This window comes from Fistularia commersonii, chromosome 32, assembly GCF_037954325.1.
Source record: "Fistularia commersonii isolate RoL2024-O1a breed Wild chromosome 32, RoL_Fcom_v1.0, whole genome shotgun sequence".
NCBI lineage: Eukaryota > Metazoa > Chordata > Actinopteri > Syngnathiformes > Fistulariidae > Fistularia > Fistularia commersonii.
Window position 1 is genome coordinate 7,264,713 of NC_141315.1, and position 14,576 is coordinate 7,279,288.

Sequence of the window (14,576 nt, forward strand, 5' to 3'; positions counted from 1 at the left end):
AGACTTATTAGGTTGCGAGAGGAACATCGTGGCCCCGATCCTGTTATACAAAGCTCGTATTTTTTTTTTTTTTTTATAATTACCCGTACTTTCTGGCAAATTAAAGTATCCGCGTTGCCTCCTCTGCGGGTTGACTTGCGTAGTAAATGCTTTTTCCTCTATCCTACCCTGTCATTCACCCCCCGTCGACTGAAGACTGACTCATGAAAGCGGTGCGGTGGCCAGAATTCACACCTGGGGAAGCGTGTGATGTAACAGCTGGGTTGTATAATGTTGGTTTATAATAAAACAAATTGAGGTTCCTTCCATTTCAGCCCTCCAGCTTCTAGTCTCCTCCAGCGGCTCCTTGTAGCTTAGCGCCACACCCTGCGCTCTGATTGCGATCAGCAGGGGAGGGGTTACGAGGACGTTGAATGGGATCATGCACAACAAGGCCCACGGGGGCCCTTGTTGGGCCGAGAAGGGGATGTAGAGAGAGAGAAGATTATATACTAGATTTTGGTCAGTTCCCAGCTTAACCCCTGTTAGTCAATCGGATGTACCGATGCAAAAAAAAGTATGTCGTTTGCCTGTTTGACTTCCCAGGTTGGGAAATAGCTTTCGATCACCGACAAATGGTTTATTCCAAGTTTAGCATATTGGCTTAATTAATAAAACCCACCTTGAGATAGTCATGATCACCATGGCAACATTAGGGATGCTCCGTACAGAGACTAATGGAGCGTTTCACCACAGCTAGTTCTGTGTTGAAAGCAAAACATTACTGGGACAGTCAAGGTCATTATATACTGTGTATGTGTGTGTGTGTGTGTGTGTGTGTGTGTCTGCATGTTTGTGTGCAGACACACAAGAATGTCCCAGGATCGATTTTGACAGGGATTTTCTTTGTGGAGTCTCACTTTAAATTGCCACCATGAGAATGAATGAGTGAATGATTATTTCTCAGTATCATGTGTGAATGAATGAGTGAATTGTCCCTCTCTCTCTCTGGCAAACTAAGCCTCTCGCCCAGTGACAGCCTGGATAGGAGACCCTGATATATTAGATAATGAATAATAATAAGTAATACAGGGGTGTCAAACTCATTTCACATCGCGGGCCACTTACGACCTTGGTAGATGTCAAATTGGCCGGACCATTGAAATTATAGCAGACCGAGCAATAAATAACCAAAATATCATGTCTTTCCTTTGTTTTGGTGTAAAGAAGTACAAGAATATCATCTCGAAATTTAATGAACAATCCTTTTTCAAAATATTTCATGAAACACATCAAGTGCAGTTTACTTTTATCATTCACGTGTATGCATTGCAACTGATCCCACTGATCGTACAGAGGCAAAAAAGTTAAACAAGTCTTTGGTATTGAAAAATATAGTAATGCACTTTAAGATTAAATGAGACTTATAAAGAAAGGGATTTTTAAACCATTTACACATGTGCATATAAAATCTAAATTGAATCTCTGTCTACACCTTACAAACTAAAGAGAGTGCTATTAAATGTGTGAGGAGGAATGCATTCACCTGTACTGTAAATGTGTAAACTTCATACATGAAGTAGAAACACATACAATACATGCTGAAAATTTATGGAGTTGCATGAACAGTAGATTTCCATCATACCCTTTTGTAGCGAAGCTGCTGACTAACATTAAATTGCACATTTTGCCTGCTGTTGATCTTATCTCTCCTCAGTTGTCCTTGCAAGCTGTCATATTTTTCGCTGTGATGAGTCTCGAAGTGGCGCAGAATATTATATTCCTTAAATACCGAAAATTGTTGCAGACACACAAAGCACAAGCACACCAAGCCCGTGTGTCTCAGTAAATAAATAGGACATAGTCAATTTTTCTTTGAATATTCTACACTCTTTATCTACTTTTCTCTGTTTTGATAACGACATTTTGGCTAATGAGGGTGTAGCGAGGAGGTAGAGAACAGAGTAGAAACGACGTCGTAACAAGCAGCAGATGGCGCACTGATCCCGTCTGTCCCAGTGATGCGTCTTGTCTTCTACTCGGGCTAACTAGAGAATTATTCTTGAATTGCATTTAATTTAAAAAATGTATGCCTTTTTTGCATTTTTTCATTTTAAATTAGGTCCCGCGGGCCTGATTGAACTTCCTTGCGGGCCGGTTCCGGCCCGCGGGCCGTATGTTTGACACCCCTGCTGTAATATATTACAGTAAAATAATAGCAGCGTGGAGCTGTCAGTGTTTTGGTGTGATCCTGCTGACGGACAGGCCGTCTGTAAACAAGACTTCCTCGGTTGATGTAATGAGATTACCCTCCCCTGAGCTCAGAGTGTTTATGTTCACATATTAACCCAGATCCCACAGAATGTGCTACTGGCTTCCATCCGTGGCCTGAAATAGAGCCCCGCGTACCTTTTCCTGCGTCCCTCTCTCCTTTGCCGCCGTTGCCGTTATTGGCTCAGCCCTGTCAGAGCGGAGGTTAATCTTCCTCGCTCTGTGGATGCGCCTGTTTGTACTTGCTTTCGCCTCTGTCGTGTGGCACCGCTGCTTTTTCACGCGCCGGCTGTCGCGCACCGCAGTTACACCAACCATCAGGTTTGTCTATGTATGATATTTCGGATATCGACCTCCCGTTTCTCAGCACCATCCTCGCAGGCGCTGGTTTTCCGGGCGGATTTTGCCCGATAAATCCACCCCGTGTTGAACACAATTTGAATGTCACCGCCAGAAGAAACTCTACACTTAGTCCTGGAGGTGAGGAGCGGAAAAATTTCCCGTTTCATGTCACCGTAATTGAGTACGGCATCACTCTCAACGGACTGAATGGCGTTAATTGTCTCCTTTGCGAAGAAGCCGCGTAGGAAATTCGATAGGTATTAATTTGCCCGATGAGAGGCGAAAAAGCCCCACCTGAACCTGAAGGTTTTTTTTTTTTAAGGTAAACCGATAATGTATTCATTTCCACGTCTCCCTCTCCCGTTCTCTCCTTTTTTGCCTGCCCTTATCCTCAAAAGAGTTGTCGAATCTGAAAAAAAATGACCGTGAGCCGCCGCGTGACACATCCGCCGCTATTAATTTGCGGAACATCGCCCTTCGCACGTGCGCGCCAGCCATTTATCCGGGAACATACGCAGTGAGACGGCACCGGCCTCCCCTGCCGCTCGGCTCGTTCTCTCCGGCTGAGGAGTGCGCAACCGAGGAACACGGAGGTGGGGGGGGGGGAACAAAACAAAACAAACATCGGCCCTGACCTTGTCTATGTGTCGCCATGGAGACAAGGCCTCCCCGTAAAGCATTCTCCACTGTGTGCTGCCGACAGGCCTGTTGAAGACGTGCTCCACAAGTTGGGCATGTTTTTCCAGGGGTTCGGTATCCCAAAGATCACCCTCGGTACTGACGCTTCGGCTTGTAATTTTAAGTAGTGCCTAAAACCAACCTGCCATATACGGACTGTTATAACCTGAGATATATAACAGCCTCCTATACGGCGCTTCCAAGGACGAGCCGCCGGCCGTGTCTCGGGTTTGCATCTGGCCTCCCGAGGCAGGAGTCGGAAATTTTCACGCAGCTTTTCCACGCAGAGTTGAATTAGCTTGATTGTTGCGCAAGTCAGTGACAGGCGGTGGAGGAGCTGATGAGGTGATGAGAGCGCAGATTTGTTTCGTAAGTTCAGAACGATGTTTTTGGATCTTTAGCCGCACATTTCCCGGGTTTCCCATTCAAGATTATCAAAATGGCAGAAGTTAGAATAAGTACAGATCGGGGAGTCGGCGATTTTTGACCTAGGACTGTCTGCACTAGACTTTTCTCCTCATAACCACCATAAACGTGTTTGTTTTGAATGCAAAACTTTAAATTGCCCCCAAATTAGTCAGCATTGTCTCCCACTTTTTTTTTTTTTTTTTTTTTTATAAATATGACTTCATCAGAGATTAGTGTTAGTGAGATGAAATGATGCATCTCTGAATCTTTCTGTAACTGATCCCTTAACAAACAGACCGAATGCAATTCCAATTCGGCCGTGGTCGGCGTCGGCTCCCGCCGCCCGCGACCGAAAGCCATTCGTCCGCGGCTTCTAACCTCGGCCAGAGAATAACACCGGTTCCTCTCATTCACGGGTCCACGTCACTCCGCCACTGACCCGCTCAAGGACAGAGAAAACCCACTGAAAGGAAACAGGTGGTGCACGAGGCGGCGAGCAGGGGGATGGAGGAGTACGGCGGCGAGAGAGGCAGAGCAGTTGGCTGGAGGCTTAGCGTGAGCTAAAGCCCCTTCACCGAGCTCATCCCTTTCAGCTTAGCCAGCGCCGGCTCTCCTGCTTTCTGCCAGGAATGCCATATCTGGATCCCCCCGGCCGACTCGGCCACCGGCGCCCTCCTAATCTGTCTGAGCTCCACCTTCGGCCCAGATGGTCCTGACCGACCCGTCCGCCTTTATTTACGTATTTGCAAACTTGACAGCGTGCAGAGGATTGAAGGTGTTACTCGTACACATGCACTCAGCGCGCACCTCATTAGCCACGCCAGCATTATCTAATGCGATTCAGCCAAACAGTTGTACCGTAAATTCAGCCGCTGCAAAGATAGAAACGCCGCGAGACGGGATTTATCGAACTCAATGCGCTCGACAGCTGTGACGTTTGAAACAGATAGTACTGACTAATGTCGGTTGCTTCATTTAATTCAGCCACCCCGTTATCTCCTGCTAATTTTTTTTTTTTTTTTAACAGAAATTCTTTCAATATTTACAGCTCATTATTTCCCTGAATTAATTTCACCTTTAAACAAACCTCTTTTAAATATTACCGGTACATTGATCTGAATTGACTGCAGCGGAGCACGGGTTTATTGATGTGTATTTCAAATGATTTAAACTTGATTTAAACATTCAATCATTTACTCTCACTCACGTCTTCTAGAGACATTCAAACATGCACGCCTTCGTTAAATGTCGTATAGATGAAACCATTCGCTCTTTCATTCACACGTCATACAGGAATCTTACTATTCACTCCCAACACATTGAGACATCCAACTATACACTCCTTTATTCAATGTTGTATTGATAAAACCATTCACCATCTCATTTAAACATCTTTGCAATTTCAAACAAAACCACGCAACCACTATTTTGTGAAATATCCACATGGGAAACCTGGTGTTTGAATGTTCTGTCCCATCTCCTAGCCCCCGTTAGCCGCCTCGTGCTAATTACGTCATAGAAGTCAGCGTTTCAAGCAGATATAATAAGGAAACTGTATCTTTCTGAAAGTTTGGAGAAGCTTTGCAAAGGCACATTTTCCAGATGTCTCGCCGAAGTGGCCTAGGAGCTCGCCGACATATTTGTAATTGTGTGCGCGTCTGGCGAGGAAGCTCCCCCGCCAAACACATGCATCCGTTCCGTGCGGCGTAATCTCTCAGCGAGCCTTTGTTATTGTGACCTACCTCACTATATCCACCATTCATGTCAAGGCAGCCCAGGTAAGCCCTTCTTAAGCCGTGAGTAAACAGAAGATTCAAGCAATCCCACTGTATCAATAACAAGTGTGTATTAAGCTCCTCCAAGCCTTGGCCTGCGGACGCCGCCAGAGCGAGGCCGGCCGCGTCCGTCGCTTTCCCTCTGCATGACATTCAGCACGAGGCTCCGGGAATCAGGCGCGACTGATAGTCTCAATTGACCGATTTCAGTCTGGCGACATTCTGGAAGACGGGAAGAACCGTCCTTGGTTGTCTCCGGTGAGACGGGAGGTGGTTCGGTTTTGTTTTTTTAAACATTGAGAAGCCTCATGTGCATACAAATGAGAGAAATGGCATATGACAGGACTAACCTTGAAAATGAATAATTAGCAGTTACTGTTTCTCTCTCTTCCATGGTCTAGTTGTGCCGCGTTGTTTACATCGTTCATCGTTGTTCTCCTGTACTAATGCTTTTTTTGTGCTTTTTCCCAGTAAGTTAGCCCTCATGCTGGCTTCCTAAACAGTTAAAAGTGCTAATACAAGTGGTTTTAAGAAGACGTTAAAAATGGCAGTTCATTAGAAGAAGGAAATTATAGCTGAATGGCAGTGCGGTGTTTGGGTTACAGATCTTGCAAAGCTCTACGACACGGCTAAGTCGACCAACTGTACAATCCTGAGGAACAAAGATGCGCCAAAAGACAGGCGATGTAGATAAAGGGGCGACTATGTTAACGAAACAAAGGTCTCAAGTCTTAGAAGAAGTAGAAAAGTTATTGTGAGTTTGGATTAATGAAAGACAGCTTGCTGGAAATAGTGTTAGCATTAGCGTTAGCGAGGGTCTCATGCGAGACTTTTGCAGATTTGGTGACGCAAATGATGAATACAAGCATTGACAGGAAGAGAAAGAATATCAAGAGAAGTAACACTTAGGGCTATCTTTAATTCCTTTTTGCATTTTTGCTGCAAATAAACCTATAAAAAGGTTTCTAACGAGGACAGTAGGTTTAGGGGCTGGAGAATGGATCCATGGGATTTACATTGACTTCAATGGGAAACATTGATTTGGTTTGCAAATGAAGTCAAAGAACAAATTAAATTTGGAAACTGAGGTTCTACTGAATATATATTACTCTGATAACTTATTTATCTTCCTCTTATTTTTTTTTTTATTTCTTTCTGCATGAAGCATCTGGGATCAGCAAAACATTTTCTGATTCTGATAATAAATCATTTTTAAGATTTATTTGTATGTAATTTCCGTCATTTTAGATTCTGCATCTATTTAATGACGGGATTTTGCCATGACGCTGAAAGCAACTCTTTTTTTTTTTTTTTTTTTTTTTACTTCTTGGGGAAATTTTCAATGTTTTACCTGACCATAATTTGGATTATTGCCACACACACACAGATGCATGCATGCTGATGCATGTCTTGAATGCAGGTGTTTTATTGAGTTACTGACGACAGCCAAGCCTTGTTGTTGTAGCAGCTGTGTCAGCACTGCATCCACCCGCCCACCGCTCCGCCCTAATCCCCCGCGGACGAGCCTTTTTTTTAATGATGCTGCGGCCGACAGAAGTGCTGATGGCGTAATTGAATTACTTCTGGGAGCACGAGCAGAGGAGTCCGCCGGCGGGCCGGTGTATTACCGTGTTACCGGGAGTCCGTTTCCTCACAAAATCCCACGTTTGCATTTTGCGATGGGCTGCCGCCGGCGCCGGGCCCGCACGTGAGAGGTGGTCGGGGAAAGACGTGACCCCCCTTCGGCGGGGGAGAAGGTGCGCAGCGGTTTGCCAGCCGCGGCGCTCATTGCAAACGACACTTTCATCATCATCATCATCGCACTCTCGCGCCGGTGTTACCATTAAACAGTCTCCCGGAGGGATGGATTCAGAAGCCGGGATGGCAAATAAATGCTCTGGTAATGAGTCTCCGTCAGAATGTCCTCCTGCGACGGCGATAAAATATTCTCCTCGTGCTCCGAGAACAGGTCGGAATTGCCTTTATCACATTTCTAATTACCATTCGGGACCAGACGTGACATGGAGTGCCTCAGCCGACCCCCCCCAGCCGCTCATAAAAACATCACATTACCCAAAAGTCACGTGGCCTTTTTCGGGGAAGCGCGTGCTTCGGTGTCAAATGCTGCTCAGAACATCGAGAGTGGTGATTCACGCGAGGGCCTGCACAGCTCCGGAGATCTCCTCGCCCAATTTAACCAACCGGGTTGGAACTATCAGACGTCACCCGGTAAAAGAGCCTCACGTTTTTTTCTCGCCGGCGCTCTGAAAGGTCACGCTCTGCCCGCCGGTCTGAGCCGCTCCTCGTCCACTTACTAAATGAAACGAGACATTTGAGCTTTACGAACAGATTCCCCGAGACCCCGCGGCCTTCCAGAAGGCCCCGCAGATACTCTATCTCTGCACCCGTATTGTCAGGATTCTGAAATGGAGACATCCGACATCTCCTGACCCCGTCACTCAATCACTACCTAAAAACATACACAAACATACACACTCTCTGACGCGGGACAAATGGGAAGGCTGGCTCACCTGGTCGTCCACTCTGTGGGCCACGATGGCAGCCGTCTCCTCCTGCTCGGCATCGCTGAGGGGCCGGATCCTCAAGGCGACCTGGAGCCAGCAGTGAAAAGAGTTCATCAATGGGGGGGAGAGAGGGAATTGGATTCAAACTGATGTGAAATTTTATATATATTGTATATACATGTGTGTGTGTGTGTTTATGTATGTATGTGTGTATATATATATATATATATATATACACATATGTGTGTGTGTGTGTGTATGTGTATCTTTCTATATGTGTGTGTCTATATGTATGTATATACAGTATGTGTGTGTTTATATGTGTGCGTATGTGTGTGTATATATATATATATATATTTATAGATATATGTGTGTGTATATTTATATGTGTGTATATGTACATGTATATACATATAAACACACATACGTATATTTATATGTATGTATATAAATCTGTGTGTATATATATGTGTGTGTGTGTGTGTGTATATATAAACACTCCGGGCCTGCTGCCAGTTGAGAAAGGTTCACCATCGGAATCGACCGGGAGGCCGAGGTGTTAACCGCTGCGGTCGATTATGTTCTAATCGGTCGCCTCCTCGGCTGCGCTATAAGACGTCACGACGATACAATTTGTCGCGCTTCGACCCGAAGATCCCGACTTTCGATGATCTGAGACCGAAGCGGTTTTGACGCGTCTCACATTTTCACTTGCCTCTGTAAATATTCATTCAAATCTACTTAATCCTCCGAAGCCTTTGGTACTTTAATTGATTTATTTTTGTGTAAAAACACCCCGAAATAGTGACTGAAAAAAACTTTTTTTTTTTTTTTTTTTTTTTTTCATGGAAACCTAAGAGGATAAAATATTACAGGTAGAGACTCTGGGATTCAACCCTCGGGCTTTGGTTTGCGACGCTAACACATTTACAATAAGTGTGCGAATAACGGCATGTCCTTTCTGCTGTGTGACCGCAGGCCTGTGTATTCACTAAGAATTGTGAGAATAATTGCGCATTTATCCCCCCCCCCTCCCAAAACAAAAACAAAGAAATGAACGTATATATGGTTTTGAGATGGCTATCTGAATAACGACTACTGGTACTTTGGATCTAATTGCAATTTTTGTAATTCGCTTTGGATAAGAGCGTCTGCTAAATGACTGTAATGTAATGCATTTAAAAAAAAAATAATAATTGAACTATATTCGCGTAGTGTTTAGTTGTTTTGAGGAACAAAAACTCGCATTTAAATTACATGCATGTATTATGGATTTTAATGTGCTTTTGCGGCTGCTAATTCTACCGCCGATGATGGTCTCCGTCGACGGTCGCAGTAGATTTTTTGTTTTCTCGTGGAAAGGCGGGGAAAAGCGAGCGGGTCGTCGTCCTGAATCGGCGATCCAGAGAGAGAGTCTGCTGCTGGGCCGGTTGATGAATCGCTCACTTCTTGCACGCGACTGTTTTATTACTATTTGAATTAATAATGAAGCCCTAGCAGCGTTTACCCAGGTGGCTGCCAGGGAGCGCGTTCACACGGGCGTGATAATCCCGTCACGGGGAGTAATCGAGTAACAGCCCAACTTTGGATCTGCTGTGTTTACACGCACTTGTCATGTGATTAAAGAGGTGGGAAAAAAAAAAAGAAAAAACAGGGTGGTCGGATCTGAGGGGATGATTAAGAATAACAAATGAAAAAAAAAATTTGTTCTCGGTCAGATGAAGGATATTGGTCTTCGCTATTCATGGCGAACGTACGCCTCTGATTGAGTAATAACTGCTTTATTATTGTGCATTTACGCTCAACGCATTTATTACACAGTCATACTTGGGTCCAATGTGACGCAAATTAACAAAAACAAAATATTGAAGGTCATTGTTTTGCTGGACAGCCAAACTACCAGAGGTCATATCACGAGGCTTGTAAACATTTTGACTAATAACCAAGGGTTTTATCTATTTATCTATTTACGGTGTCATTTATCACCCCTTCATGTAAAGATTTAACACAAAATTTGACTTTCAGCGTTTTTCTTTTTTAACAAGTTTCGTGTTCCGCCGCCGGCCGTTACCGCTGGACCGCCGGATATTCATTAACCTCACTCGTCTGGACTCTCAGTTGTAAACACCCGGTTTGTCCGCCCCCTTTTTTTTCCAAAAAGGATTAAAAGCAAATTAGAGAGCAAGACGACTCCCTTCCAGGAAAGAGCTTTCTCCAAATCCACATTTATAGTTTTTAAACCGGTCGACAATTTGCACTCCTTTTTCTAAATGTCCAACGTATCCCTATGTAGATCAAAATACGCAGCACTTCACACAACCTCAGAGTCCAATGCATTTCATATTTTTACGCGCCTGATCTTAAACTGGACTGAGCCGGCCTAAGTAACACTCAGATGATGATCTATTCCACTCTCTTCCTCGCATATTCTTGTTTCCCTTTCGCCTTCCAGAGCTGGAAACCAAATCCGGTTGCACTGCACAACTTATCCTCTGCGCAAAGATCTATTCAACTCAAGTCTACACCTTAAACTGAGGAGGAAATGGTCTTTTCATATTTTTCCCCCTTGCTATATTCACCCCGATGACTCACATGTCAACATTTATGTACAAATTCATTTTATTTCTTATGTCAAAAGTTGATTTTCTTTATTTCTGGGTCAGTTAGGAAATACAAAACAAACCTCCTGTCTTGAGTCATCCCTTTAAAATATGTATAAATATTTTTTATTTTATTTTTTATGTCAAAAGTTTTTTTTTTTGTTTTTTTTTTCCTGATCGGTGAGAATATACAAAACAAACCTCATCCTTTTAAAATAGAAAAAAAAAAGAAAAAAAAAAAGAGAAAGCTCACGATTCGCCACCGATATTGGCGATCGATAATCGGTATCGGTTTTCCGCTCACCGTCAGCTGCTGGTCCTTGGACTCCCCGGTGTCCTTCATGGTCACTCCGCCGTCGGTAACCGCATGCCGGCCCACCTGCCACCGCACCGCACCGCACAGCACGGGAGTCCCGCAGCCCTCCCCCCCGCCCCCCTCTTCCTGTTCGTCCTCTCCTTCCCCCGCTCCGGTACCGGCCGGTTCGTCGGTGCCCGGTGTCACTTCCCCGCTTCTCGTCTTTCTCTCTCTCTCTCTCTTTCTCTCTCTCTCTCCGGTTCCTGTTGCGTGCGTGCGTCTGCGTGATCGTGCGGGTTGTCCCTGGAGACGCGCGCACGAGCGCCCGGCGCGGCCGCTAACCGTAAACAAGCGGGGAGGAAAAAAAAAAAAGACGGACAACCACGGAAAGAAAAATAAAAATAAAAATTCAATTTAAGAATTGAATGAAATGTCTCTATCGCGTTGTGAAATTCGAATGACTTTTTTCACCTTTTGACTTTTTACTTAAGTTTATCTAAAACATATTTTACCTTCAATTTTTCTTTGCTTCTTTTCATATATTCTTCTTATCGAGTGTCGTATTTATTTATTTTTTAATTTTATTTTATTTTTCATACACAGCGCATATAAAAACACGTCTCTCTGCTGACACTCAGTGGAGGGGATCAGAACTGCCCTCCTCGTCCACAGCTCAGGCCCAAGAATTCAATTTTGCAATGATAATAATTAATAAAAACACAAAATTATCCCACATGCACACTTTATCTCCTTTCTGGACTCCATTCACAGATTTTTTTCTTTTTATTTTATTCATTTATACCGCCCTCCCCCTCTTTCCGCTCCCTGATGACGGAGGTCCCTCTGTTTAAATTGCACCTAAATCATAACGGAAACTCTTCTTTTTTTTTTTTAATTTGAAAATAATACAAAAAATAGAAAAAAGTGCAACTCCAGGAAAAGTTTCAGTGCCTTGTTTGAAAAGACAAGGCACCACCAATCACGAAAACACTCACAAAGCGCAGGGACGGCGGAAGTACGACTATCGATACCTTGTTGGAAATACTTTAGTTTAAATAAATTAAATCTAACTTAATCCCCTGCGTGGCGATCCTGATGTTAACAGGAAATGACAGACGGCTAAACATTGTACTTCCTCCAGCGAGTAAGCAGCCAATCACACACCTGCGCCGTGGTACTCAAAACAGGTTTATTCTACTCGCAGTTAGACCCCTGTGTGTGTGTGTGTGTGTGTGTGTGTGGCGAAAGGGGTCACACACATAATTAAGCACCATCTCCAGTGCCTGTACAGTGTAACATGCTGAAAGGAACAACAGTTCATGGAAAAAATACAATTTAAAAAAAAATAAACAAGGGAAACCTGCATTTAGTAACATAACCCCCCCCCGCGCTTCCAGAGGACAATAACCGAGTGTTGTTAGTTAAATTAGAACTGCCTAGAATATTACCAACGGCCTCTGTAGAGAATACAAACCAAAACGCGAAGAGAACTAGAAAAAATATAGATTAAAAAACATTGGCACGCAGTTTGAAAACGGGTCCAAACCAGTCAGTTACTGTACACATTATTTACAGGAGTCTTGAGGCGCCCCCTCCTCCAGACACTTCGAGCTACACTGGCATTGGCGTCTGTGTGTGTGTGTGTGTGTGTGTGTGTGAACTTAAATAAATAATAGTCGATATTACTCGCCGTCGTGCGCCCCTCGGCTGTGTTTGTGCTTCGACAGATATCGAGCGTGAAGCAGAATGCACCGGGAATGTAGCATGTTTACACAACCTGTCGTGTTCTAAATGTAATTTGCTGCAGGGGTGCGTGCGTGTGTGTGTGTGTCTGTGTGTGTGTGGGAGGAAAAAATATGTCTAGACAGCATAGACGGATTGTTTTTTTTAAAATGGCCTTTTCGAATTCCGGGGGAGGAACCGTGAATGTGGTCTTTCATTGCAAACGTCTGACGCTGTGAAGCCGAACCCCACGGCGCTGAATCGCCTCTGACATCGGCTGTTTGTTTATTTCTTTAAAAAAAAAAATAAAAAAAAAAAAATAACAAGACATATGTTAAAAAAAAAAAAATAAAAGGTAAACACACTCCTCTTGACGGCTGGCTGTGCCCGGGTGAAAAGTTCAGGAGACGGCGGGCGCGATCGGGTTTTCACATCTCGACGGCTCGACGAAAAACAAATCCCATGCAACGTTGATGCTAATTCAGAAAAACCCCAGATTTATAATCTATGGAGATCATGTCGCCCGGGTTACCTCCTGTCGCTGCAGCTGTTTTTCGGGATAATTCCGATCCCCGCTGTTCGAATAACGTCCTCACGGCGCGTCGTGTTCGGAGCCTTTTCTTCAACCCGTCCGTTGCGTGAAAGTTTTTTGTGTTTTGTTTTGCTTTCCCAGAGAAGGTTCGGCGTGCGCGCGTGAGCTCACGCGCTCCCGCCGCCTCCGCGCAGGTGTGCGACGTCTCACGGAGTCAAAGCCTCACGACTCCTCGCTTCCACGCGAAGGGAAAACCGGAACGGTTCCCCCCCCCAAAAAAAAATCCCGGCACATCTGAACCAAAGGCTTGGTTATTCATGAGAGCAGAAAGCCGTCGTCCACTGATTCAGTGCGATGTTTTTTTTTTTTTTTTTGTTTTCTTTCCCCCCCCCCCCCAGTCTTTCTCCGGCCCGTCCTGGTGTGGATGAAGACTTCTACGCTTGGAAGTCGTTCCCAAAGTGTCTACTCTGTTCCTCGGTCATGGACAGATAGGTGGCCCTCATGCTGGGAGAGTACTGCAGGGGGAGAAAGACAGACCGTCAGACACCTGAGACATAAGAAGTTGTTTTGGGGTTTGGGTTGCAGTCCGGGGTGGGTTTGGGATGGGGTTATATGTCTGCGGCAGGGGGGCGCCGAGGTTTCGCGCTCCCGCGCTCGAACCCTCAACATCGCACCGATGCCGCGAAATGCACCAAGGCGCATCTCTTCCTTCCTGGTTCGATCCCTCACGCGGCGACGCGTTCGGGGTCGCTCGGAAATCGTCAGTAAACGGAATCGGGACGATGGGGTGGGGGTTAGAAAAAGAGTAAACAAGACCCTTGGTTTACACCGGCTTGTTTATGAATCCCTCGCGGCTTTTACGATATCCGTTTTGAAGAAGTTTTGGACGACTAAACGGTTTTGAGGATGTTCGGTTTTCATTCACTTTTAATAGATAAGATAAGAAGATAAGATAGGAGCAACTTTATTTATCCCGAAGGAAATTGTTGTGCCAAAGTTTCAAGTAAAACATAACAATAATAGATAATAGTGGGAAGGAGGGAGATTAAGAAATACAATAAAATATAAAGTGTCAAAGTTAAGGCTATCAAGTGTTTTAAGGTCCACCGATTCCTTAAAACCTTTTAAAATCTTAAGGATATTAAAACTTAATACTTACATTTGTTTTGCTAATGTGATGTGAATTCATTTGGCCTGAAGCAGCCATGTTACGCCGCATAAATTGACAAAATCATTAATGCTGGATCTATAACTTGAAGCTATTAAGAAATAACCGTAGTGTCAAATGCCGTTTAATTCAAAAACAATTCTATTTATTATCGACGATGATCGTATGGGGGGGGGATTCTTAGATCTTAGAATGGTGACAAACATGAACTGCGTCCTGGATTTGTCCGCGGAGGTTCTCGGTCATCCGGGTCACGGGGAATTCTTGAGGAAATCTTCTTG

General features: G+C 44.5%; 2 protein-coding genes across 4 annotated transcripts in view; both read right to left on the minus strand.

The window, feature by feature from the left end:
• The window catches only part of kif19 (kinesin family member 19), a 37,139-nt gene extending 26,104 nt beyond the window's left edge, over positions 1 to 11,035 (minus strand). Inside the window, exons 1-2 of the mRNA XM_086140117.1 lie at positions 10,883 to 11,035; positions 7,985 to 8,065 (exon numbers count right to left, since the gene is read on the minus strand). Coding sequence (XP_085996243.1) covers positions 7,985 to 8,065; positions 10,883 to 10,921 — 120 coding nt within the window. The 5' untranslated portion in view covers positions 10,922 to 11,035. The remainder of the gene's footprint in view (positions 1 to 7,984; positions 8,066 to 10,882) is intronic.
• Positions 11,036 to 12,048: 1,013 nt separating this feature from the next.
• ttyh2 (tweety family member 2) overlaps positions 12,049 to 14,576 on the minus strand; it is a 73,058-nt gene continuing 70,530 nt past the window's right edge. For all 3 annotated transcript variants that reach the window (XM_086140120.1, XM_086140119.1, XM_086140118.1), the window contains one exon: positions 12,049 to 13,642. In XM_086140120.1, coding sequence (XP_085996246.1) covers positions 13,562 to 13,642 — 81 coding nt within the window. In that variant the 3' untranslated portion in view covers positions 12,049 to 13,561. The remainder of the gene's footprint in view (positions 13,643 to 14,576) is intronic.